Below are 27,571 nucleotides of genomic sequence, written 5' to 3'. Positions count from 1 at the left end.
GGTGGACCCTAATTAATGTTTTTAGATCACGTCTGTATTCAAATGACCATCATCGTCTATGATTATGTTATTTCTTTATGCATATGATTATTATTGGGTATGATCATGTTATATATTATGCATATACTTCTTATGTGCGGTCCGGTTTTTTAATCATGAATTTCTATTCCTTACACTGTATGTTTTAATTTTGATAATTTGTGTTTTTAAACCATTGTTAAATACCTACCTCATGAGTATATCCTGCTGACGCGCCTATGCGCGGGCATGGGGAAGTGCACAGTTGCGGGATGCGTCTCCGTGGTAACGTCTCCCCGATCATGTGATGCGGGTGGGCGTTTCCGGTTGACGCATTTCCGGTGCGCGACCTCAGGGCTACGCGCGCGTCACGTGGTGGGCGCGTCTACACGCAGGGATGCCTTGGGAAACTACAAAAGGTTAGATGCAGCACTACGCTATCACCTCCTGACGAAGCATTCGTGCGAAACGCGCGTTGGGGTGTATCATTCGGCTTCCCCCTATATTGTCCAGCGTCTGTTCACTATGTTGTCGGGTAAGTGTGCAATAGTATTTTGATATACTCATCACTAACACTGGATGGTACCTCCAGTGTTGTGTACGGTTTATACATTTATTACTGCACTACTGCCACTTTTTCTGCCCTATGTACTTCAGTCTAATACTTTGATTCTATCATGTTTACTTTGTATTACATTTGGACTCTGGACTAATAGGGGTAGCCTTTGGTCTCCGGTGTTGCCCTTTTTTCCATCAGGGGCTACTTGTGTCCCCCATATACTGTATTTACTGTATCTTTTTCCCATTTGAGGGTTATACATGTATTGTTTATGTACTTTCAATAAAGAATATTACATATTTGTTTATATAGAAATCTTTTGCCGCTCTGGTTCTTTTTATGGTATTTTGAGTATATTGTTGGAGAGGCTGAATATATAGGGGTATTTTTTGGTTTTGTATACCCTGTTATACCCTGTCACACCCTGTTAGACCCTGTTATACCCTCTTACACCCTGCTATACCCTGTCACACCCTGTTAGACCCCTTCACACCCTGTTATACCCCTTCACACCCTGTTATACCCCTTCACACCCTGTTATACCCTGTCATACCCCGTCACACCCTGTTATACCCCGTCACACCCTGTTACACCGTTATACCCTTTAGACTTTAGATATGGGCACAAAGCTGGCTGATTACGGCATCACCCTGAAGACTTTGTGAACATCTTTAGATCCAATCATGAACATTTATACTCTGGAGCACAGGACCCAACCCCTACCGGAGGACTGGTTGGGAATGTTTAGCAGGCCAACTGTTTCAGAGGAGGATTTCCAAAATCTGAATGCCCCCCTCTCCCTGGAGGAAGTGCTCTCGGCTATACAGGGATGAAAATCATGTAAGGCGCCGGCTCAGATGGATACATGGGAATTTTTTTTTTTTAAAACCTCCGAAAACAGGTAGCCCCGACTTTGGTTAATTTCTTTAATGCTCACCAAAAGAACTCACCCACACCGGATGTATCTAACACAGCGTGTATGAAAGTATTACCTAAAGAGGACAAGGACTCGCTGTCCCCGGCCTCCTATAGGCCAATTTCATTCATCAATGTTGACCTGAAGCTCCTATGGAAAATGATGTCTAAAATAATGGCCTCAATCCTCCCACATCTCCTAGATCCTGCTCTGTGGTCATCAACGTACAGAAGGTATTAACAATCTTGGATGATATAAAAGCACATCCTGGAGCCCTCCCATCCCCGGCCTATAGCGATAGACGCAGAGAAAACGCTTTGATGGCTGAGTCATGTTTTTGATCATGTTGGTATTTGAGAGTGTTTAGAACATTCCTTATATCTGCGAGGATTCACTTACCCGGCTTCATCTCAGACCCTTTTGATCAAGGGTGGATGCAACAAGGGTGCCCCCTAGCGCCCTTATTATTTAATTGCCAATAGGTTTCTGCTCCAGACCACAGGGTTGGAAGGGATTAAGATTCTATTATTAGACCTTTCCTGCTGGAATTCATTAGATTACCATTGAAGGTAATCAGGTCGTCAATGAGTTGGGCGTCCATTTACAGGCTTAACTATGCTCCGCTTTTTGGAAGGATTGTAGCGGAACTGAAGAGGTGGGAATCTCTCTCGTTATCTCTGTTGGGCCGCTCCCACCTACTCAAAATTATGACCTTCCCTAAAGGTCTTAACCAATGGAAACTATCCCTTTACTGATCAAACATATAGATGTGAACTCCCTGCATTCAGTCTTTACTTCATTTATATGGGCTCCTAAACGCCCAAGAATTGCACTGCACAAGCTTCAACTTCTTAGGGAGAAATGAGGACTAGACCTCCCTGATGTGAGGGCATAATATTGCCTGCCGACTACGCCAATAGACCGGCTGAGTGATTGAGAGTGCTATTCTAATACTTCCCTTGAGGGGGTGCTAGTGAAGCCAATACCACTGAAATCATTACTACATAGTTGTATACATTTTTTAGCAAGCATAAATATGCCTCTATGGGGCCACCCAGAATTCCCCCCGGCCAATGTCAATAAAGCTTTTATTGCCTGGAGCGAGAAAGGGATAAACACAGCAGCCCAATTGCTTCATCTGGATGAACGTAGACTTACTTTTACGGAAGTTGTCTCCACCTATGATCTATGGGCCAGGGATCTCGCCTTCTGCCAAGCACAGAATATCCTGGATTCTGCGGAAAGCTCTAACCCAGATCTTCCCTCTAGATGTTATTAATATTCTCATTTCAGAGATAAGATCAGTGAACAGCGCACAGAACCCTTCCTTAAAGCTTGGGAAAAGATGTGGGATCCCGGATATTACTCCATGAATCTTACAGGGCCAAAGTGCGCACAATGGTGAGACATGAGAGAAGGATCTTGGCTTCTTACAAAAAGTAATTTATGGCTTCCATAGAGCATCTCACCCCAATGCCCCACAACGCGTGATGTCCCAAGTGCAAACTACCAAGCGCCCATTTTTATCACTGGGTCTGGAGGTGCCGAGAGACTTATCAATTCTGGCAGCAGGTGCTGACACTGATTACAGATACTTCTCTAGCAGTAGAGCCACGCCTGTCTTTATTACATTGCAATGTATTGGACTTTTCCTTTCCAGGAGAACTTCATGTGTATCTATTAGCGGCCAAACGGGCATAATGGCAAAATGCCTGCAAAACAGCCCCAGCAGGTAGATGTGGTGCAACTGGTAAAGATATCTATACAATTGGAGAATATCGAGGTGGAAAATCGTAAGGAATCAACCACAGAAATTCTTCGATAAGTGTGGAGGCTTTATGTCCGGTTTATTCTCTGATGCAGAGATCAACAACTGGTTCAACCCTTTGTTAACAACCCCTGGTACTTGAAAGAAGATATAGCAGCGATTTGGGCTCAAAGTGACAGGATGTGTGGGTCCTCACTAGGGAGCTGATAGCTAAAATCACAAAGACAATTAATAAACAGGCTGTGAGTGGCGTAGACAGTCATATGTGACCTGTGAGATGGGGTGCCAGTTGGGGTGTTTTATGTGTACAATTGGCCTACAAAGTATATGTGTAGAGATACCTGTGTGCCATTCATATATGTACTTACTGCATTTATATATTATATACAGCATACCATGATCTCAATAAAAAGGGGATTTATCAGGGAAGGCGGCTGGCCAGCAGGAATTATCGGCACGCTGACCAGGGGCCCAGCGAGCCACATTGAGGAACACGGGTGCGCCTGCAACTCAAGACATGGGTCGCAGGGACACACATGACAGGACCTCCCCCTTCGGCCACCCCCTCTTCTTTGCCTGAAGGAACCTCTGAAGAACACTACGATCCAGAATGTTGTCTTAATGCTCCCAAGACCTCTCCTCTGGCCCAAACCCCATCCAGTCAACAAGAAAGAACCGCTTCATTCTGACTGAGTTCATACCCAGGACCTCTTTCACCTCATAGACATCGGTGGAATCAGCCTCAGGAGCCTGAGGCGGTACATGGCCGGGAGAAGCTGTTCAGGATGACAGGTTTCAGAAGGGAGACGTGGAAGGAATTTTGGATGGGCATGGTGGGAGGAAAGCGAAGCTTATTGGCCACAGGATTAATGCACTTGAGCACCTCAAAGGGACCAAGCTGGGAAACTTCAGCCAGAGGTATCTAGAAGACAACCACACCTTATCACCTGCAGAGAAGACTGGAGGAGACCTGCGTCTCTTGTCGGCCCAGGTTTTGGTGTGGGTGGACGCCCGAAGTAGGGACTGCAGTGTTTCCTCCCAGATGGACTTAAGATCTTGAACCAAAAACTCCACAGCAGGAACATCAGAAGGGATAGACAGAGGAAGAAGTGGGCGTGGATGTCGTCCAAAGACAACAAAGAAGGGAGCGGCAATGGCAGAGTCCAGAGAATTATATGATAATTCTACCAAAGGTAGGAGACCAACAGTCCAGACGAGCAGAAACAAAGTGCCATAGAGGGTGCTGTAGATAGCTGCCCAGAGTCTAGTTGACCCTCTCCACTTGACCATGATATGCTGAAGAGAAGTCCAGTTTAACTTGCAGTTGATCGCACAGACACCGCCAGAAATGTGAAACAAAATGGACCCCACGGTCTGAGACAATTTGCAGGGGAAGTTCATGTAGCCAGAAGATGTGAAGGAACAGGCAAGCAAGGCATGGAGCTGACGGCACACCTGACAGAGGAACAATGTGGGGTATCTTAGAGAAACGATCCGTTAACACCCAGATGACTGTGTTACCGGAAGATTGGAGATCCGTAATAAAAGTCCACGGCTATGCGAGTCAACGGGCAACTGGATATCGGCAATGGCAGGAGCAGACCTGCAGGCTTGAGACGTGACGACTTGTTACGGGCAAAGGAAGTGCAATAACCCACAAAATCTAGAACGTCCTTGACCAGATCTGGCCACCAGTGGTAATGAAATATGAGGACGGTAGATCTCTGCAGCCCAGGGTGCCCAGCAACACAAAAGCAATGTCCCCAAGTTAGTATCCTCTTCCAAAGAGCTGGTTGGACATAGGAGGAAGCTGCCATAGGTCCACAGGAGCAGCAACAACCAGTCGTTCCAGAGGAACGATATGATGAGGAGCGTATTCTTCCCCAACAACATCAGAGACACAAGAGAGGGCATCAGCTTTGACGTTCTTCTTGGCTGGATGGAAGTGAATTAGAAAATTGAATCGAGAAAAGAAGAGGGAACAACGAGCCTGACAAGGATTGAGATGCTGAGCAGCCTGGAGATACAGGAGATTCTTGTGGTCAGTGGCCGGATAATGAGCTCCTTCCAGAAGATAAAGCTAGCTTTGGAGGAATGGCGTTATGGGCAGAAGTTCCCGATCACCAATGGAATAATTCCTCTATGCAAAGAGAAGAAGCCGCAGGTGAGGTTTCGACCTTTGGGCCCTTTCTGGGTGAGAACAGCTCCAGCTCCAACGGATGAGGTGTCATACTCCAGCTGGAATGGCTTCTCCGTATCAGGCCGTGTGAGAACTGGGGCATAGGCAAAGGCAGACTTCAGCTTCGTGAAAGCTTCTTCAGCCACCGGAAGCCAAAGTATTGGATTGCCATTATTCTTGGTCAGGGTCACAATAGGATATACAAGAGAGAAGAATTGTGGAATAAACTGCCGGTAATAATTGGCGAAATCCAGAAATCTCTGTATGGCACGTCGTTCCACTGGGCGAGATCACTGAAGAACGGCAGACAACTTGGCAGGATCCATCTGTAGTTCTTTGTCAGAAATAATGTATCCCAAGAACGTAAGTCTACTCTGGTGAAATTGGCATTTCTCGAGCTTGGCATATAACCGATTGGCCCTTAGGCGCCTGAGAACCTGCCAGACATGGATCTGATGAGACTGTAGGTCATCCAAGTAGACAATAACACAAGTGTAGAGCAAGTCTCTGAAGATATTGTTAACAAATTCCTGAAACACCGCTGGAGCATTGCAGAGTCCAAAGGGTATTACCAGATACTCAAAATGCCCGTAATGAGTGTTGAAGGCCGTCTTCCATTCATCGCCTTCATGGATGTCGATGAGATAATATGCCCCCAGCAGATCAAGCTTGGTGAAAACCTTGGCACCCCGTACGCGATCAAAAAGTTGAGTGATGAGAGGCAAAGGGTAGCATTTTTTCACCCTTTGAGGCCGCAGTAATCAATGCACGGATGGAGGGAACCATCCTTCTTGGCCACATAGAAGAATCTGGCACTGGCAGGTCAGACGACTTGCAGATGAATCACTTCTGCAAATTCTCCTTAATGTAGACTGACGAAGCAGTGGTTTTGGGCAAAGATAACTGGTATACCCGACTTCGTGGAGATGTACACGATAGCAGGTCAATGGGGCACTCGTATGGACAGTGCGGAGGCAGAATCTCCGCTTCCTTCTCAGAGTAAACATCTGCATAGTCTTTATAAGTAGCTGGAAGACCTGCCAGCTGCTTGGAGGAGTCCACGGAAGACATGGAGGACACCGGATAGAGAGCCACAAGACACTCAGTTCCCCAGCAAAGGCTTTTCCAAATCTGCCAGTTGAACACCGAAGCGTGTTGATACAACCACAGGAGGCCCAAAAGCACTGAGGACGTAGAGCAGGGGAGCACATAAAATGACAGTTTCTCCTTGAGCACCACCCCAATTTGCCGAGGCTCAGTACGATACTGGATCGGGTCATGGAGAATCTGTCCTCTGAGAGATAACCAGCGGCTTCTGTAGGCGAACCACAGGAAAGTGATACTGGGAGACCAAGGAAACATCCATGAAATTCCCTGCAGATCCAGAGTTCCGGAAGGCTAAAACTTGAACCCGGGTTGCCTGTTCCAAAACAACTGGAAGAACAGAAACATTCAGACGAGGAGATGCTTTGCTCTCACCTAGGGACGCTTCTCCTAAGAATCCTAGGTGCAGGCTTTTCCCAGACGCTGTGGACGGACTGGACAAGAAGTAAGGAAGTGCTCCGGGCTTGCACAATAGAGTGAAAGGTTCTCCTGTCTTTGTCTGGAACAGTATAGGGAATAGAAATGAGCTTTATCTACCTGCATGGGCTCCTCTGCAGCAGGCACGGAAGATGGCTGAAGTGGTCTTTGGAAGACTGGAATCAGGCAGGGTCGACGTCGGGTCCTTGCAGTTGTTCCAGATGTAGCTCCTCAGTGCGCTCAGTAAACCGGATATCAAACCAAGTGGTCAGAGAGAGGAGACCACTCAGCATAGACGGGAGGTCCCTGCAGCAGGGAGTCTTTGATCTGATCAGACAGTCCCTTTTTTAAAGTTGCAAGCAAGGTCAGCTCATTCCAATCCAGCTCGGAGGCTAAGGTACGGAACTGGACCACGTAGTCTCCAACCGAGGAGTCCCCTTGATGCAGGTTCAGCAGTGCGGTCTCAGCAGAAAACGCCTTCTCAAAGACGGACCAGAATACAATGAGGAATGCAGTAAGAGTAGCCGGATCGTTCCTGTGCTAGATAGCCACCTTAGCCCACCCTGTGGTGAACTGTGTAGGCATCAGTTTGATATGTAGGGAGCACTGAGTAACGATGCCCTGGCATAACTTAGCCTCACCATCATATTTGGAGGGCAAGGAAAGATAGGCATGCAGCCTAGGCTCAGAAGTAGACAAAGCAGTCGTAGTAACGGGTGGTACCAGAGGCACTGGGTAGCCAACATTTGATGCAGGGTGGCATGAGTTGTCCAAGTTGCTGTCCTTGTGCGGCAATCTGTTGAGACTGCGGGACTAAGATGGTGGTAAAATCAGCCAGTTCAGGTAGAGGAACCTTGTCGGGATCCATGGCCGGATCCTACTATCAGGATCAGTGGTAGTGGATCCTCTGTACCACTGCAGACGATGACATAAGCTGACACCTGGGGCCAGAGTCTAAGTGGTATCTGGTTTTGACCAGAGCCAACTGCAAAGCAAATTAGACTTGTTGCAGCATGGTACCAAAAGGTTGTTCCACAGGCGTGATTTTGTCTGCGGTGGCGGCCAAGACAAAGTACATAATCCTAAGGTAACCATACAATCGTAAGGTTGTGATCAGAGACAGGCAGACGGTCAAGACAGACAGCACAGGATCAGAGTAGGGGACGTAGTGGAAGGTCAGGACGGGCAGCAAAGGAGCAAGGTCAGGAAGGGAATCAAGTTTACAATAGGAAATCAGGATAATCGTACAGGGCATCAGACAAGCTTTCTCTAAGGCACAAAGATCAGGCAGGGGACAAGGGGCAAGGAATTTATCAGGGAAGGCGGCAGGCCAGGGCCAATTATCATCACGCTAGCCCTTTAAATCACACAGAGGTGGTGCGTGCGCCACTGGAACCCGGTGTGTGGCATAGCGGGGCACATGGAGGAACACGGGAGCGCCTGCAACCCGAGACATGGGTTGCTTGGGCTCCCGTGACAATTTTTGATCCATTCCCTTATAAAAATGGCTGGACCATTATACAAGCTCTTATACATCTGGCATCACTCCCTCAACCCCATAGACTGTAAGCTCTTGTGTCCCCCCTCATCCTCATAGGCTGTAAGCTCGTGTCCCCCCTCATCCTCATAGGGTGTAAGCTCTTGTGTCACCCCCTCATCCTCATAGACTAAGCACTTGTGTCACCCCGTCATCCTCATAGACTGTTCCCCAAAATCTGTAAAGCTACGGCTATAGAAGGAAAATATAGAATACAGCGGCACTCACCAATTCGGTGCGAAGAAATCTTTATTGAGGTGCGTACAGAGGCAGAGCGGGGCCTGGCGACTGGCCGTTTCGCGCTAGTCTAGCGCATTATGAAGCCAAATGATGGCTTGATAATGCGCTAGACTAGTGTGAAACGGCCCGTCGCCAGGCCCTGCTCTGTACGCACCTCAATAAAGATTTCTTTGCACCGAATTGGTGAGTGCCACTGTATTCTATATTTGTTTTATGGACTGCTTTTGCTCTTGCTGAGCACCACCACTCATATATTTGTGCAAGAAGGCCAATCTACACTGCCAAGATCCGTGCCGGGCTTCACTGGGGATATGCCTTAATGGTCGGATGGTGCCAGGTCACTGCTTTCTCCGTTGATCATTCTACGGCTACAGAAGGATTATTATTATTATGCTCAGCCCCAGAGGATTCCTGCATGGACTCTCTAGCTAGAAATTTCTGCTAGTTCCCTATGGAGGGTCAGTCCTGGCCCCGGGATTATTAGATGGGTACATGGCACTTTATTATTCCCAGAGGACTTTGTTCGGGGCTAACAGGATCCTTGCCCAAGATGACTTCCAGATTCCCAAGAGCGGGAGGCTGTGCCGCGTCTCCTCTGCAGCATCTGGCGGTGGCCCGGTGGGGACATCCTGCCATCTAAGGGGTTCGGACCATCATGTGGCAGCCCTGTCCTCGCTGCCAGGAAAGTTTAGATGTCTAAGCCGGAGGCATTGAATATGACATCAGGAATCCTCATGGCTCTCTCTCTCCCTTCAGAGGAAACATATATAATATATGCACATTTCTCAGAATCCTGCAGTGGAGCGACCAATGGCTGCACAGGGCAAAGTCTTCAGACTTCCCTCATCTGGTCCCTGCACGGAGCGGCCGAGTGTCCGGCCCCTTCCGTCTGTATTTCTACTATTTGGCCTTTATCCTGCATCACGTCATTGCCTCGGAGTTGAATCAGGAGTTGGCGACCCCTAAATGACTGCGGGGGGCTCGATGCTTACAGGACACGACCAGGTGATCGCGCTAGAAAAACAACACTTATTTTTATTACATTTTTATTTCTAGTGTTTTTGTCCTGTTATTCGCCCTTATCTTGTAAATGAGACTCTGGAGTGTGACCACGAGATGCCAGATGGGGAAGAGGTCCTGCCCCAAGTCAGGGGTTCCAGCTATGAAGGGGAATAAAGTCTCCTCCAATCATCTGTGACTGGAACGTACAAGCTTCATGCATCAAATCAATCTACAATGAGGTTTCTCCTCTGTGTGAATTCTGCGATATGTTGTGATCTCCCTTTAGACTTCATCCACATATAGAAGATGAAAATGGCTTCTGTCCTGTGTGAATTCTCTCGTGTCTGAGCAGATGGGGTTTATTTGTGAAACTTTTGCCGCATTCTGAACATGCAAACAGCTTCTCTCCTGTGTGAATTCTCTGATGAACAACAAGATTTGATTTACTGACAAAACGTTTTCCACATTCTGAGCAGAGATACGGCTTCTGTCCTGTGTGAACGCTGTCATGCTTTTCGAGCTCGGATTTTGTAATAAAAGTTTTCTCACATTGTGTACATGAGTAAGGTCTCTCTCCGGTGTGAATTCTCTCATGCACCGCTAGACTGGATTTGTTGGAAAAACATTTCCCACATTCCAGGCATGAATATGGCTTCTCTCCTGTGTGAGTTCTCTGGTGATTCACGAGGTTTGATTTATTTACAAAGCATTTCCCACATTCCAGGCATGAGAATGGCTTCTCCCCCGTGTGAAGTCTCTCGTGTGTAATAAGAGCTGATTTATTGGTGAAACATCTCCCACATTCTGAACAGGAAAACGGCTTCTCCCCCGTGTGAATTTTCCTGTGTGTAAAAAGATTGGATTTATCTTTGAAACATTTCTCGCATTCAGAACATGAAAATGGCCTTTCCCCTGTGTGGACTCTCTGGTGTTTAACCAGACTTGATTTAATGGTGAAGCATTTCCCACACACGGAGCAGGAGTAAGGCATGGCCCCCGTGTGAGTTCTCTGATGGTCCCGGAGACTAGTTTTAGTAAGGTAACTTTTCTCACATTCAGAACATGAATACGGCATCGCACCAGTGTGAGTTCTCTGATGATCCCGGAGACTGGATTTAGTGAAGTAACATTTCCCGCATTCTGCACATGAATACGGCTTCTCTCCCGTGTGAATTTTTTTATGTGCATAAAGGTTTGATTTGTCTTTGAATCGTTTCCCACATTCTGCACACGAGTGCGGCTTCTCCCCCGCGTCAGCTCTTTCAGGTACCACAGGATCCGCTCTCTCGTATCCCACCATGGAATTTGGACTTTCTTCTTCTCTGTGGATTTTCTGATGTCTCACAAGAACTGATTTTAAAACAAAACTTTTCCCACATTCCAAACACGAATAAGGTTTCTCTCCCGTGTGGCTTCTCCAATGTTTAACAAGATCTGATTTATATGTAAAACGTTTGCCACATTCCACACATGGACACAGGTTCTCTCCGCTGTGAAGTTTTCTATGTTTGAGAAGACTTGACCTGAGTGTAAAGTGTTTCCCACATTCCCCGCACTGGAAACCTGTGGTGACAACGTGTGACGGGTCAGGGGAAGGATTAGATGATGGATCTGGACTGTGAGGACTCCAAGGTCCATTATCAAGATCTGCCCCTGTACAGTCCTCCGGGACATCTTCATCTTCTACTTTTACTGATAAAATTATGTTTTCTGAATTCTGATTTTCTAGGAATAGAAATGAATTTCATGATTGTTTTATCAGAAAAAACTGTAACACATGAAGATTATGGATCAAAAACTAAATCTCTACCAGTGGTCTCGTCTCTAAATAATGTGAGAGCATGGAGGGATCCACATCATCAGAAGTTCCACATCTCCCCTCCCCCGCCCAGAAAACACCCAACGTGTGATCAGTGAGAAGAATGACCTAGTCCTGTCCACCCTGCGTCTATTCCTGCACAGGTCACGCCGTGACTTCTGACAACAAATCAGGTGACACGGAATCTATGACCAAGAGCCTGGGAGATATTTCCTCCATCATTCCCCGATCCCTCCGCTCCTTCACTACACATAACAAATAATCTATCGCTGCCGAGGTGTCCTCCACCACTTCCCTCTTACACGGGTGATCGCCCCTCATCCTCTCTTCTCCCTCCATTATCACCTACCTGTGGTGTCACCTCCAGGAATGTCCTCCACCACTTCCCTCTTACACGGGTGATCGCCTCTCATCCTCTCTTCTCCCTCCATTATCACCTACCTGTGGTGTCACCTCCGGGAATGTCCTCCACCACTTCCCTCTTACACGGGTGATCGCCTCTCATCCTCTCTTCTCCCTCCATTATCACCTACCTGTGGTGTCACCTCCGGGAATGTCCTCCACCACTTCCCTCTTACACGGGTGATCGCCTCTCATCCTCTCTTCTCCCTCCATTATCACCTACCTGTGGTGTCACCTCCAGGAATGTCCTCCACCACTTCCCTCTTACACGGGTGATCGCCCCTCATCCTCTCTTCTCCCTCCATTATCACCTACCTGTGGTGTCACCTCCGGGAATGTCCTCCACCACTTCCCTCTTACACGGGTGATCGCCCCTCATCCTCTCTTCTCCCTCCATTATCACCTACCTGTGGTGTCACCTCCAGGAATGTCCTCCACCACTTCCCTCTTACACGGGTGATCGCCCCTCATCCTCTTCTCCATCCATTATCACCTACCTGTGGTGTCACCTCCGGGAATGTCCTCCTCCACTTCCCTCTTACACGGGTGATCGCCCCTCATCCTCTCTTCTCCATCCATTATCCCCTACCTGTGGTGTCACCTCCAGGAATGTCCTCCACCACTTCCCTCTTACACGGGTGATCGCCCCTCATCCTCTCTTCTCCATCAATTATCCCCTACCTGTGGTGTCACCTCCAGGAATGTCCTCCACCACTTCCCTCTTACACGGGTGATCGCCCCTCATCCTCTCTTCTCCCTCCATTATTACCTACCTGTGGTGTCACCTCCAGGAATGTCCTCCACCACTTCCCTCTTACACGGGTGATCGCTCCTCATCCTCTCTTCTCCCTCCATTATCACCTACCTGTGGTGTCACCTCCAGGAATGTCCTCCACCACTTCCCTCTTACACGGGTGATCGCCCCTCATCCTCTCTTCTCCCTCCATTATCACCTACCTGTGGTGTCACCTCCAGGAATGTCCTCCACCACTTCCCTCTTACACGGGTGATCGCCCCTCATCCTCTCTTCTCCCTCCATTATCACCTACCTGTGGTGTTACCTCCAGGAATGTCCTCCACCACTTCCCTGTTACACAGGTGATCGCCCCTCATCCTCTCTTCTCCCTCCATTATTACCTACCTGTGGTGTCACCTCCAGGAATGTCCTCCACCACTTCCCTCTTACACGGGTGATCGCCTCTCATCCTCTCTTCTCCATCCATTATCACCTACCTGTGGTGTCACCTCCAGGAATGTCCTCCACCACTTCCCTCTTACACGGGTGATCGCCCCTCATCCTCTTCTCCATCCATTATCACCTACCTGTGGTGTCACCTCCGGGAATGTCCTCCTCCACTTCCCTCTTACACGGGTGATCGCCCCTCATCCTCTCTTCTCCCTCCATTATCACCTACCTGTGGTGTCACCTCCAGGAATGTCCTCCACCACTTCCCTCTTACACGGGTGATCGCCCCTCATCCTCTCTTCTCCATCAATTATCCCCTACCTGTGGTGTCACCTCCAGGAATGTCCTCCACCACTTCCCTCTTACACGGGTGATCGCCCCTCATCCTCTCTTCTCCCTCCATTATCACCTACCTGTGGTGTCACCTCCAGGAATGTCCTCCACCACTTCCCTCTTACACGGGTGATCGCCCCTCATCCTCTCTTCTCCCTCCATTATCACCTACCTGTGGTGTCACCTCTGGGAATGTCCTCCACCACTTCCCTCTTACACGGGTGATTGCCCCTCATCCTCTCTTCTCCCTCCATTATTACCTACCTGTGGTGTCACCTCCAGGAATGTCCTCCACCACTTCCCTCTTACACTGGTGATCGCCCCTCATCCTCTCTTCTCCCTCCATTATCACCTACCTGTGGTGTCACCTCCAGGAATGTCCTCCACCACTTCCCTCTTACATGGGTGATCGCCCCTCATCCTCTCTTCTCCCTCCATTATTACCTACCTGTGGTGTCACCTCCAGGAATGTCCTGCACCACTTCCCTCTTACACGGGTGATCGCTCCTCATCCTCTCTTCTCCCTCCATTATCACCTACCTGTGGTGTCACCTCCAGGAATGTCCTCCACCACTTCCCTCTTACACGGGTGATCGCCCCTCATCCTCTCTTCTCCCTCCATTATCACCTACCTGTGGTGTCACCTCCAGGAATGTCCTCCACCACTTCCCTCTTACACGGGTGATCGCCCCTCATCCTCTCTTCTCCCTCCATTATCACCTACCTGTGGTGTCACCTCCGGGAATGTCCTCCACCACTTCCCTCTTACACGGGTGATCACCCCTCATCCTCTCTTCTCCCTCCATTATCACCTACCTGTGGTGTCACCTCCAGGAATGTCCTCCACCACTTCCCTCTTACACGGGTGATCGCCCCTCATCCTCTTCTCCATCCATTATCACCTACCTGTGGTGTCACCTCCGGGAATGTCCTCCACCACTTCCCTCTTACACGGGTGATCGCCCCTCATCCTCTCTTCTCCATCCATTATCCCCTACCTGTGGTGTCACCTCCAGGAATGTCCTCCACCACTTCCCTCTTACACTGGTGATCGCCCCTCATCCTCTCTTCTCCCTCCATTATCACCTACCTGTGGTGTCACCTCCAGGAATGTCCTCCTCCACTTCCCTCTTACACGGGTGATCGCCCCTCATCCTCTCTTCTCCATCCATTATCCCCTACCTGTGGTGTCACCTCCAGGAATGTCCTCCACCACTTCCCTCTTACATGGGTGATCGCCCCTCATCCTCTCTTCTCCATCCATTATCCCCTACCTGTGGTGTCACCTCCAGGAATGTCCTCCACCACTTCCCTCTTACACTGGTGATCGCCCCTCATCCTCTCTTCTCCCTCCATTATCACCTACCTGTGGTGTCACCTCCAGGAATGTCCTCCACCACTTCCCTCTTACATGGGTGATCGCCCCTCATCCTCTCTTCTCCCTCCATTATTACCTACCTGTGGTGTCACCTCCAGGAATGTCCTGCACCACTTCCCTCTTACACGGGTGATCGCTCCTCATCCTCTCTTCTCCCTCCATTATCACCTACCTGTGGTGTCACCTCCAGGAATGTCCTCCACCACTTCCCTCTTACACGGGTGATCGCCCCTCATCCTCTCTTCTCCCTCCATTATCACCTACCTGTGGTGTCACCTCCAGGAATGTCCTCCACCACCTCCCTCTTACACGGGTGATCGCCCCTCATCCTCTCTTCTCCCTCCATTATTACCTACCTGTGGTGTCACCTCCAGGAATGTCCTCCACCACTTCCCTTTTACACGGGTGATCGCCCCTCATCCTCTCTTCTCCCTCCATTATCACCTACCTGTGGTGTCACCTCCAGGAATGTCCTCCTCCACTTCCCTCTTACACTGGTGATCGCCCCTCATCCTCTCTTCTCCCTCCATTATCACCTACCTGTGGTGTCACCTCCAGGAATGTCCTCCTCCACTTCCCTCTTACACGGGTGATCGCCCCTCATCCTCTCTTCTCCCTCCATTATCACCTACCTGTGGTGTCACCTCCAGGAATGTCCTCCACCACTTCCCTCTTACACGGGTGATCGCCCCTCATCCTCTCTTCTCCCTCCATTATTACCTACCTGTGGTGTCACCTCCAGGAATATCCTCCACCACTTCCCTCTTACACCGGTGATCGCCCCTCATCCTCTCTTCTCCCTCCATTATCACCTACCTGTGGTGTCACCTCCAGGAATGTCCTCCACCACTTCCCTCTTACACGGGTGATCGCCCCTCATCCTCTCTTCTCCCTCCATTATTACCTACCTGTGGTGTCACCTCCAGGAATGTCCTCCACCACTTCCCTCTTACACGGGTGATCGCCCCTCATCCTCTCTTCTCCCTCCATTATCACCTACCTGTGGTGTCACCTCCAGGAATATCCTCCACCACTTCCCTCTTACACCGGTGATCGCCCCTCATCCTCTCTTCTCCCTCCATTATTACCTACCTGTGGTGTCACCTCCGGGAATGTCCTCCACCACTTCCCTCTTACACTGGTGATCACCCCTCATCCTCTCTTCTCCCTCCATTATCACCTACCTGTGGTGTCACCTCCAGGAATGTCCTCCACCACTTCCCTCTTACACAGGTGATCGCCCCTCATCCTCTCTTCTCCCTCCATTATTACCTACCTGTGGTGTCTCCTACAGGAATGTCCTCCACCACTTCCCTCTTACACGGGTGATCGCTCCTCATCCTCTCTTCTCCCTCCATTATTACCTACCTGTGGTGTCACCTCCGGGAATGTCCTCCACCACTTCCCTCTTACACGGGTGATCACCCCTCATCCTCTCTTCTCCATCCATTATCACCTACCTGTGGTGTCACCTCCAGGAATGTCCTCCACCACTTCCCTCTTACACTGGTGATCACCCCTCATCCTCTCTTCTCCCTCCATTATCACCTACCTGTGGTGTCACCTCCGGGAATGTCCTCCTCCACTTCCCTCTTACACTGGTGATCGCCCCTCATCCTCTCTTCTCCCTCCATTATCACCTACCTGTGGTGTCTCCTACAGGAATGTCCTCCACCACTTCCCTCTTACACGGGTGATCGTCCCTCATCCTCTCTTCTCCCTCCATTATCACCTACCTGTGGTGTCACCTCCAGGAATGTCCTCCACCACTTCCCTCTTACACGGGTGATCGCCCCTCATCCTCTCTTCTCCCTCCATTATCACCTACCTGTGGTGTCACCTCCGGGAATGTCCTCCACCACTTCCCTGTTACACGGGTGATCGCCCCTCATCCTCTCTTCTTCAGCCTCCGATATAATATAAGTCCCATCTTCTCCCTGATTTGTCAGTACATTACAGGAGACAGGAGGAACAGATGACACAAGAGCCCCCACAATCTATGAGCACAGGACCCTCCACCCCCTGTATAGATGAGGTCCCGGGCTCTGCTCCATCTACCTGATGACTCTCTGGGACATTGGGCGTCTCCTCTGGACCGTCCTGAGGATACAGAAGATTGGGACATCTCTCTGGTGGATTTCTATCAATGATTCCACCTGTAGGAGACACAGTGATGGATACAGGAGCTGCTGGAGACCGGGTCTGTATATTACACGTTGTTCTTAACATCTTCAGTTCTAGGATTAGTTGTAAGGGTCGTAATTAGTTATAGGATCATAACAATTATGATCCAATTACTGTAGCAGGACAAGTCCTAGAGACATCACACTTTTCACCAGCCGATCATTCACTTGTGGGCGCTCCCTCCACTTTTGCCCTAACACTGATGGACACATCCATATATGTATAATCATCTCCTCTTACCGTGTGATGTGCGGGGCCGGGGGTCCTCCATCATGACGTCCTGGTACCGGTCCTTGTGTCCCTCTATATACTCCCGCTCCTCCATGGAGAAATACATAGCCACATCCTGACACCTTATAGGAACCTGACACACACAATGATACAATCATCACCCAGAACCCTCCAGTGCCGGATAATTTCCCAGAATTCCCAGCAGTGTCACCTCTCCAGTCAGCAGCGTAGTCATCTTCATGGTCAGTTCTAGGATCCTCTGCTCATGGATCAGGGAGAGAGGGGGAGGCTCTGTGATGGGGCCCCGGGTCCTGCTCCATCCTTCTCCTCCTGGCTCTTGAAGATGGCTACTGGGGGTCACAGGGGCATCTGATGTCTTCTTTACTAACGTGTAATCCTGTGTATGTAGAGACACACGGATATATTAGTGCAACATCGCCCATCGGGGCCTTTTCTTGGGCCTGGAGGCAGCCGGGGCCCAGAATACCGGAGTGGCTGGCGGTTGCATCCTAGGGCACGCTGTGGTCACGGTGCTTGGTATGGGGACCAGAGGGCTGTCCTACAGCCTGGCAGCTCTCCAGCAGGTGGTGTGTGCAAGAAATATGGAGGGAGAGGCTGATGTACTGGTTCTCCCTGGGGCAGCCCTTAGAGTCTGTAGTATGTGTCCCTGGTAGATAGATGGGGCGCCCTTGATGGTGATACAGCCGTAGCAGGAACCAGATGGAGGCAATGTTGTGCATAAAAGTAACTTACAGTTCTTTATTCGAACCAACAGCAGCAACAGGCCAAACGATGCTGTACAAAAGCTACTGGTTACTGGAGTGATCTTGGAGAGGGAACCTCAGGAGTTTGGTCACCAGTCTGGATGCAGGGGCAGGCTGGGATGTAGCTGTGTCCAATGCTGGAAGCTGCAGCTTTGTCCTGGGTAGTTCTGTGTGAGCTCACTAGAGGTGTGAAGCACACGCTGTCTCTGTCACTCACTGTGGAGTTGATATGCTGAGGCCTAGGACGCCTGTGGTGAGAGCATGTGCTCTGAAGTGATGCTCCTCTATCAGGAGCTGGGCCTTGTTAAAGAGATCGCACTGGTTTCGGACACCATATTGACTTAAGAAATCCCAGAATAAAGGACTGGCCACCATCTTAGATACAGCGGCCATGTTTGCTGACCACTGTCAAGTTAGGCTGCATTCAAACGCGGTATGCCCGCCGTGCGAGCATACCGCCGTGTGCTGGAGAGGAGGAGGTGACCCCTCCTCCCTGCATAGGAAATAGCGGCACACGGCCGCACACCAGGCAAAAGATAGAGCATGTTCTATCTTTTCCTGGTGTGCGGTGTGGAACACATGTGCAGCACCGTTCCGTCGCCGTGCCGCCATTGCCGTTTATGGGGACGTACATGCGGCCGCAAATCTGCAGACGGCAGTGTGAATGAACCCTTAACCTTATCTCCTTCTTCTCAGGGAAATTAGTATAAACATGTCTGTGAACAAGGTCTATTAGCCTTTTCTGAGAAATGTGCTGGAAAATTCATTTGGGCCAATAGCATTGCAGGATTCTATTCACGCCTCTTTGGTCTGTGATATTATGCATTTGAGAGATTAAACGAGAGGGAGAAGATCTTTACATACACAAAGAGACTGACGTGTGTCTTGGTTTGTGTCCTAGCTCTGGGGCAGTCATGAAAGAGTTAATTTGAAAGTCACCTGTACAACATGAAGGGTGGTTAAGCCCTAGATAAAAATCTCTAACATTAATTGGCGCAACTGGGTGGCCATACTTTTGTGGACATCTGACCATCGAGATGACCTCCGCAGAAGTCCAGGCGGCCAGTGACCAGAACTGACAATGAGCGCTCGGGGTAAATCAAGTCTATTTTTGTCTACCTTGACTGTCACTTCTGTTTCACTGGCTGAAAGGACTGGGTAAGGCCATCTCCTCGTGTGATATTATGTACTTTGCCTTAAATGTCCATATATAACAGTATGTTCGCCAATTGTGGCAAAGGATCACTTGTACGGTGACTGACAGAGACTGGACAGTGACGGATGGTCAGACAGTCTTTGGTGTTAGCTGAAGCTGTGAGAAGGGAAGGATTAACCCTTAGATGTCTGCAGTGCTAGTGTGGGAGATATTCTATTGTGATTGTCAGATTATCATAGTGTCTATAGTACTGTTTGACTAGTGCCAATAGGGTTGCCCATAGAGGTAGAGAGCTCAATTTGTGCACGTTCAGCGGAAACCCGCCCTGATCAGGTGTGCGTCCAGCTCTTTTCGGGGAGTCTGAAGGGCCTTGTGGGACTGTAAGAACTAGTAGTGACGTAGTAAAGAGTCAGTAAGAGAGTTGACTTGGTGTAGAGTCCGTGAAAGAGTAGTGACAGGTCAGAGTTATCTAGTTTCTTTGGGGGTCAGTAAATCGAGGTGTTGGCACTTGCTGTGTCTGTGGGGACAAGTTTGGTTGTGTTGCAGTTGTAGACATTTATGATGAGTTGTGAATTGGAATTGAGCCAGGTGCATTGCAGACAAGGAGGGAGATTGTTTTCACATCAAGGGAAAGATGCACAGAGACAGAAGGTTGTTGAGTTAGGTAGGACTGATGGAAAAGTGTAAATTGATATGATGGAACAGAAGGGCTGGTAGTTTTGTGCTGAAATGAAAAGTAATATTGACGTTTTGAAGGTTTGGGGATGTGTTAGAGGATCTGATGATTGTACAAGTGAGAAAACTTGTTCAGATTTGCAAACAGACACTTAGTGCCCAATGAGGCAATAAGGGACATTTCCAAGTTTTTGATGTGGAAAGAATTTGAGAAAAAGAGATTTTATTATATTTTCTGCCTGGAATGCAGACTCCACCCCTTTATCTGGTGGTTAGAGACGATGACATGCCCTACCATCCTTCAGTGGCGGCCATCTTAAGTTATATTCCCTTCAAGTCCCTGAAAGTTAATTGCCTATGACTCTACTCTGTTGGTAGCCATAAAGGCTGGTTGTGGGGCTTTATTGTAGGATAGCAGCAACAGATGTTTGAAATAAACGCTGGCTTAGGTGATATTTCATTTAGTTTTCAGACTTTTGCTAAAGATCTTGGAGTGTGCGACGCTGTTTGTTTGGGTGGTCTACTTAAAACTTATTTGATCCTGACAATTAGAGAAAAATTACTATAAAAAGTGTCTCTGGTACCTGCTTTCTGGAGTTTAAAGAGTTAACGAGGGTCAGATTGTGGGGGCAGCTGTGCTGGGCTCTGCCTGAGCTGTGTTATCAGTGTGTGTAAGTACTGGCCTTGAAGCGATCTGTGTTGTGCTTAGGACAGAACAGACAGTGTCAATTGTTTACAAAAAGGGGGGCTGACCGCTGCGTTTAGAGTTCTTCCTGACAATCTAAAAAGACTTGAAGAATTTGCTTGTGATGATGTGACGTCCTCCTGTGTACCCCATGAACAGACTAAGCAAGAACAAGCCACCCAACTGTATTACAGAGCCTATGACTGACTTTTATTCCTTTTTGATTAAAAACCAACATAAGTGTATCTGGATTTTGTTGAGACGGAGTCTGGCCAGAACTTTATAGATAGTTCAGAGAATTCTATATGTCTGGATGAGATACAGCAGAGACGCACACGGTAATGGAAGAGTCCCACAGGACAGCTTTAGGACACATGGGAAGTTTACAGCTTTAGGACACATGGGGGATGATTGACGTACAGAGGGAATAGAGACCAGTGTCGGTAGTTTCACAGACCACACCAAAGTGAGACTAACAAGACTTCCGGTCCCTGACGAGCCCAGCTCAAGGGGGCGGGCTTCAACTGCGGGGAGGAGACATGACTGATGTGACTGTAGTGAGTGGCAGACAGAGTTAGCGACTTTCAATATAGAACTCTCCCCTGCTAGCCCAATGATGATTAACCCATTCCCTGTCAAGAAAAAGACCCGGAAAGAACAGCCGGATACATGTAGGATGGTCCAAGACTTCTAAGCTGCCAATGAGTGTACTGAAGCCCAGTGGTCCCTAGCCCACACTGGCAGCAGTCCCCAGAGTGACATATTATTCACGGTTATTGATTTGGCAAATGTTCTCCTCTCTGTGCCCCTACATGAAGATTGCCAGTACCTATTTGCCTTTACCAGTTCAGTATTCCAGTATACCTGATGCAGATTCCCACAAGGGGGGGGGGGGGGGGACTCATCTGGCCAGTACTCCACGGCCCTACAGGGAGTAGACTTGCAGACTAGCCCCTTACTGGATGTTCTCCTTTTCAGTATGCGGAGGACCTACTGTTGTTGTTTGCCAGGATGCATTTATTGACCTTATGTGTTTTCTGTTCCAGAAGGGTTGTAAAGTTTCCAAAGACAAGTACTGCCAGGAGAAGGTGGTCTTCCTAGGCCACTGCTTCTCAGCCACAGGCAGATACCTGACAGAGGGAAGAAAGCTGGCAGTCCAGAATGTGCCCCTGCCCTGAGGCCCTAAGCCTTTTCACATGTTTCTAGGACTGGCCAGCTCCTGCAGCCTGGGATAAGGTCTGCTGCCCCCAGCTTGATGCTGCCCCTTAGTGACTAAATTGCCTTTTCCACATTTGCCCTTAGTCAGGAGGCAATTGATGCATTCCATAGCCTTAAGCTGGCAAATCCTGTCTGCACCGGCCCTAGGCACATCCCACTGGATCAAACTTTTGTTTTATTTTGCACTGAGTATCTAGGCCACAGGTGTCGAGTCCAGGAACGTGGTGGCCTCCCCAGTGGCCCACTATTAGGCCCGGTTAGACTCAGTAATGAGGGGAGCTCCTCATGTGTCAGTAGCTGCAGCCAGCAATCTGCTCAGCAAGGCCAGTGAGTTATCCTAAGAGACCCTAGATCACTCAGTTACTGTGCAAACCCCACATACCTTGCACAGTGTCCTCACCACCCAAGTACAGCCCAAGCATCTGAGCAATGACCACACAGCTCAGACTCCAGTGTGCACTCCTGATGCCCCAGATACACTGATAAGGTGCACAGCTCTGAATCCTGCCGTTCTGTCCCCAGTATTCCAGGATTCAGAGAGGGAAATAGAAGGGTGTTTAACCCAGATGTTGAGTTTTTTTCTCATAGATGGCTCCAGGTCTGCAGGAGAAGACAGACGGTTCTACACTGGATATACAGTGGTCAGTGGTGCACATGAGGTAGTACAAGCAGAACCACTCCCTCCACACAGGTCAGCGCAGGAGGTGAAGTGATGGCACTCAGGGAAGTGCTACAGCTGGTGGAAGGTAAAAGGGCAAACATCTATACTCAAGGTATAGGTCTGGGGTCTTAACACGACTATGAACCCATATGGAAGGCTAGAGATTTGCTCACCTCTGCAGGGACCCCCGTTAAGCATGGCACGCTGGTTATAGAGCTCATGGATGCTCTCTTACTTCCACAAGAGGTGGGGATAGTAAAAGTAAAAGCACACACAATGTGGTAACTCCACAAGCCAAGGGCAATGATGTGGCTGACGGGATGGCGATGGCAGCTGCACAGATGGAGCCCGGAGACTGTCCTGAAGTCTCAGCGGTGAGTCATGAGCTAAAAGTTTGATCCACAGGTGTTCCAGTCCCTGGTGGCCCAAGAGTCATCAGAAGTGAAGGGAGTGTGGAGGAAAGCTGGAGCCCAGATGCCTATGGGACCTGGATGCTGGGAGATAGGGTGTGCCTGCCCGGAGCCCTGCACCCGACAGTAAGTCAAGTAGCCCACGGACACATACACATCCAAAATGGCCATGCTAGTGCACATAAACCGCAAGTGGTTTGCCCCGGGCATTACTACCCCTGTCACTAGACTAGTGAAAGCCTTTATAGTCTGTGCCCGCCACAACCCGGGTAAGGTGGTAAAGACCCCACAGAAGGTGACACTCAAGCCGCTGTATCCCTTCCAAAGACTGCAGATGGATTTTATCCAGCTACCAAAACGTGGTACGTAGAAGTACGTGCTTGTGTGCATTGATCTCTTTCCAGGGTGGCCAGAAGCTTTTCCCATGACCAAGGCTACTGCCAGAGCCGCAGCCAAGAAGGTGGTGAGTGAGATTTTTTTTTTTAGGTTTGGACTTCCGGAGACCATAGAGTCCGGTCGCAGAACCCACTTCACTGGAAAGCTAAAGACCTGAAGCCTTGTCCCTCCTGGGTGTAGAACAGGCCCTGCACGCCCCTTGCCCTTCCCAAGTTAGTGGTGGGATAGAAAGACTAAACGGCACCCAGGAGGCCATGGAAGTAACAAGGAAACCATGGCACGAGTGCCTTCCTGCTGCCCCCATTCAGTTAGGACCACCCTTAACAGAAAGATGGAATTGGCCCCGTTTGAGATACTTTTTGGCTGTGCACCCAGACTAGGCCCCTACTTACCACAGACCCTATAGCTGATGGCAGGAAACTAGGTGGAACATGCCACACAGCTGAGCCAGGCCTTGGAAAAGGTCGGCAAAAGTGTTTCTGATTCCTTTTCAGATCCAGACAGAGACCTCAGGATGCATAACCTGAAGCCTGGAGACTACAGGTGGTAAAGAGACACCAGGGAGAGGGTCCGGAGCCTCGCTACGACGGTCCTTTCCAAGTCCTGCTGACCAGTGACATGTCTGTGAAGCTAGAGGGAAGTCAGCATGCTTCCACGCTTTCTACTCCAAGCTTACTTATTACTTGGCTGGTCTCTTCTGACTGACTGTATGCTCAGGGACACCCCAACCATGACTATCACTGTAACTATAGGACTGACTGTATGTTCAGGGACACCCCAACCATGTCTATTACTGTATCTATAGGACTGACTGTATGCTCAGGGACACCCCAACCATCACTGTATCTATAGGACCGACTGTATGCTCAGGGACACCCTAACCATGACTATCACTGCATCTATAGGACCGACTGTATGCTCAGGGACACCCCAACCATGACTATCACTGTATCTATAGGACTGACTGTATGCTCAGAGACACCCCAACCATGACTATCACTGTATCTATAGGACTGACTGTATGCTCAGGGACACCCCAACCATGACTATCACTGTATCTATAGGACTGACTGTATGCTCAGAGACACCCCAACCATGACTATCACTGTATCTATAGGACTGACTGTATGCTCAGGGACACCCCAACCATGACTATCACTGTATCTATAGAACTGACTGTATGCTCAGGGACACCCCAACCACGACTATCACTGTATCTATAGGGCTGACTGTATGCTCAGAGACACCCCAACCATGACTATCACTGTAACTATAGGGCTGACTGTATGCTCAGGGACACCCCAACCATGACTATCACTGTATCTATAGGGGTGACCAGGATGCCCCCAGGGTAGGAGACTTTACCTACGGTTGGTGCAGGTAATGACCTTCTAGAACACTGACAGCACAGGTAACCCTGTATTAGCAGTGTCTGATGTACAGGATTTGTGGGGATAGGAGAGTCAGGTCAGGCCTAGAGGCTGGGAAGGTAAGTGTACGGTGATAACACTTGTGTATTCCTTCCTCGTGATCCCCAGGGATAAGGTTGATCGGACACATAAGAAAAGGTGGAGAATCCCAAAGGATTCTGGAGGTCTGAGAGAAGCACCCCTAGATGACAACGTTTATATAGATACAGTGGGAGCACCAGGGAAGGGTCCCAGATGAGTACAAGGCCCACAATCAGATATGGGCAGGTCTAGAGTCCATTATTCCCCAGAGAGCGATGAGCAAAGATGTTGGTTGGGTTAACTGGTTGTATTGTAATCAACAGAGATTTATGAATTATATCGGAGATGCTTCCCAGAACCGCACGGCTTTGGACATGATCCTTGCTGAGAAGGGAGGAGTCTGTAAGATGGTGGGAGTGGCTTGTTGCATGTACATCCCGGATGACATCGGCCCCTATGGATCCATTACCCATGCACTTGAAGAGATTGAAGGACTGTCCAGGGACCTCAAGAGAAACTCTGGGGTGGACACTTTGTCCTTCACTTTGTAGTTGGGGGATTGGAAGGGTTTCCTATAAGTGGGGGTGATATTGGGGATTGTGATTTTGCTCTCGTCACTTATTGCGTGTTGTGTGGTCCCCCTCATCAAGTCCACCATGTCCCAGATGGCCGTCCAGGTGGTAAGAACCACGACTGGAGAAGAGCCCGGAGCGGAGGAGGATGCTGCCTGTGTACAAACCTGTGAACTATGGGAACTCAGTGATGTGAGTGTGCAGACCTGTAACCCCCGAGTGACTGGCCTCCAGGGGGTCATAGGCTTAGCCTACCTGTGGGTACCTGGAGTTTGAGGAGGTCACCCTGGACAAAGTTACAGGCCAGTAAGACTCAAAAGGGGGGAAATGTTAAAGAGATCGCACTGGTTTCAGACGCCATCTTGACTTAAGAAATCGCAGAATAAGGGACTGTCCGCCATCTTAGATACAGCGGCCATGTTCGCTGACCACTGTAAGTTAACCTCATGATTCATACTTCATTTTATGTAACGTGTTTCCTCGCCTGTCAGCCAATTCCCCCTGACATGTAATGAGAGGCCGGTCCGTCCTTCATGCTGCATTATATTATGATTCTGGAGTCACTTATCTCCATCTTCTCAGGGAATTAGTATAAACATGTCTGTGATGAGGTCTATTGTGCTGGTAAATTCATTATAGCCAATAGCATTGCAGGATTCTATTCTCGCCTCTTCTGTCTGTGAGGGAGAAGATCTTTACATTCACTAAGAGACTGACGCGTGTCCGGGGCAGTCATGAAAGGGTTAATATGAAGTCGCCTGTACAACATGAAGGGCGGTAACAGCCTCAACACTAAAACTGTCACTTCCTGTCCCGGGGTTGGTTACTCCCTCTGGTCAGGTGACCTCACTCTCCAATCACACTCCAGTTACAATAGTGAAACATCATTGGATGATAAACATTAACCAGAATTAACCCTTGCCTGTCCAGGTAGTATCTGCCGCTGCACAATTACCTCTATGTGCACCGAATGGAACAATAGGCTTATTCACATCCACTCCTCTGCCATCAGTATATACACAATGTATCCCTGGTGTATGGAGAGTCCTGGATAAGATGTGGAGCCTCCCCCGATGATAAAAATGTGGAGGCCATTACCTCTCCGCTCAGCAGGGAGATGATCTCCAGGGCGAGGCTGAATATTCTTCTGGAGATCTCGTCCTTGTCCATCCTTGGTGGTCACTCAGGAGAAGGAGCGTCTGGAGGAGAAGATGAGGAAACTGGATGAGCTGGAGGGTCTAGTACTGCGGGGCCCTCACACATACAGGGGCCACATCAGCCGGGACATCAGTGACTGAGGAGCCGCCGATTACAGGGAGACTCCTGACACTGACTTCAGGGAAAGGCGGAGCTCAGCAGTGAGAGGAGAGGATGCAGGACCTGTGATGATGTCACCACCATGTGACCAGTACAGGGGCGGTGCTCAGCAGTGATAGGAGATGCTGCAGGACCTGTGATGATGTCACCACCATGTGACCAGTACTAGGGGGCGGAACTCAGCAGTGAGAGGAGAGGCTGAAGGACCTGTGATGATGTCACCACCATGTGATCAGTACAGGGGCGGTGCTCAGCAGTGATAGGAGAGGCTGAAGGACCTGTGATGATGTCAGCACCATGTGACCAGTACATGGGGGCGGAGCTCAGCAGTGAGAGGAGAGGCTGAAGGACCTGTGATGATGTCAGCACCATGTGACCAGTACATGAGGCGCGGAGGTTTTATTTTATGCCAATTCAGGAGCCCATACTTTGTAGGCGCTATCCTCACGTCACTCTTGAGCTCCGCCTCCTGTACTGGTCACATGGTGATGACATCATCACAGGTCCTTCAGCCTCTCCTCTCACTGCTTAGCTCCGCCCCCTGTACTGGTCACATGGTGGTGACATCATCACAGGTCCTTCAGCCTCTCCTCTCACTGCTTAGCTCCGCCCCCTGTACTGGTCACATGGTGGTGACATCATCACAGGTCCTTCAGCCTCTGCTCACACTGCTGAGCTCCGCCCCCTGTTCTGGTCACATGGTGGTGACATAATCACAGGTCCTGCAGCCTCTCCTGTCACTGCTGAGCTCCGCCCCCTGTACTGGTCACATGGTGGTGACATCATCACAGGTCCTTCAGCTGTTGCAGTGCAGGTCCTGGTGGGTGGTCGGGGCTGTTGTCTCTCTGTTATCAGCCATTATCAGAGGATATATATATATACAAATATACAGCACTGGCTGCCGGCGCCACTCACACTCACACCTGCCCCCAGTGACCCCGCTATAAGGTAAGAAGACACCGGGGGAGGGGATATTATACACCGGGGAGGGGC

The 27,571-nt window shown here is 49.4% G+C and overlaps 2 protein-coding genes across 6 annotated transcripts in view; one reads left to right on the top strand and one right to left on the bottom strand.

Annotated features, from left to right (window-relative positions):
* Nucleotides 1-8,944: 8,944 nt before the first annotated feature.
* Nucleotides 8,945-26,645, bottom strand: LOC140122802 (uncharacterized). Of its 2 annotated transcripts, none has more exons than XM_072144008.1 (6): nt 26,360-26,645; nt 17,485-17,670; nt 17,283-17,406; nt 16,917-17,095; nt 16,687-16,795; nt 8,945-11,465 (listed from the first exon to the last, which is right to left on the bottom strand). In XM_072144008.1, the coding sequence occupies exons 1-6, from the start codon at nt 26,429-26,431 to the stop codon at nt 10,030-10,032; spliced, it is 2,106 nt and encodes a 701-aa protein (XP_072000109.1). In that variant the 5' UTR covers nt 26,432-26,645; the 3' UTR covers nt 8,945-10,029. The 2 variants fall into 2 exon arrangements, with proteins under 2 accessions (XP_072000109.1, XP_072000110.1); XM_072144009.1 differs by having other exon boundaries at nt 8,947-11,465; nt 16,917-17,014; nt 26,360-26,644.
* Nucleotides 26,646-27,339: 694 nt separating this feature from the next.
* The window catches only part of LOC140122801 (uncharacterized), a 61,407-nt gene continuing 61,175 nt past the window's right edge, over nt 27,340-27,571 (top strand). For all 4 annotated transcript variants that reach the window (XM_072144007.1, XM_072144006.1, XM_072144005.1 and 1 more), the window contains exon 1: nt 27,340-27,526. The gene's annotated coding sequence lies outside the window, so the exon portion shown is untranslated. The remainder of the gene's footprint in view (nt 27,527-27,571) is intronic.

Source organism: Engystomops pustulosus, chromosome 3, assembly GCF_040894005.1.
Source record: "Engystomops pustulosus chromosome 3, aEngPut4.maternal, whole genome shotgun sequence".
Lineage (NCBI taxonomy): Eukaryota > Metazoa > Chordata > Amphibia > Anura > Leptodactylidae > Engystomops > Engystomops pustulosus.
This window is presented reverse-complemented; position numbering and strand designations above follow the sequence as displayed.

What these genes read in the sequence shown, in the direction of transcription:
- LOC140122802 (XM_072144008.1), bottom strand. Translation starts at nt 26,431, where the DNA reads ATGGACAAGGACGAGATCTCCAGAAGAATATTCAGCCTCGCCCTGGAG. An exon ending in CTACGCTGCTGACTGGAGAG is followed by an intron (nt 17,407 to 17,484) that starts GTGACACTGCTG and finishes TGTGTGTGTCAG; the next exon opens with GTTCCTATAAGGTGTCAGGA. An exon ending in ATGTCCCAGAGAGTCATCAG is followed by an intron (nt 16,796 to 16,916) that starts GTAGATGGAGCA and finishes CTGACAAATCAG; the next exon opens with GGAGAAGATGGGACTTATAT.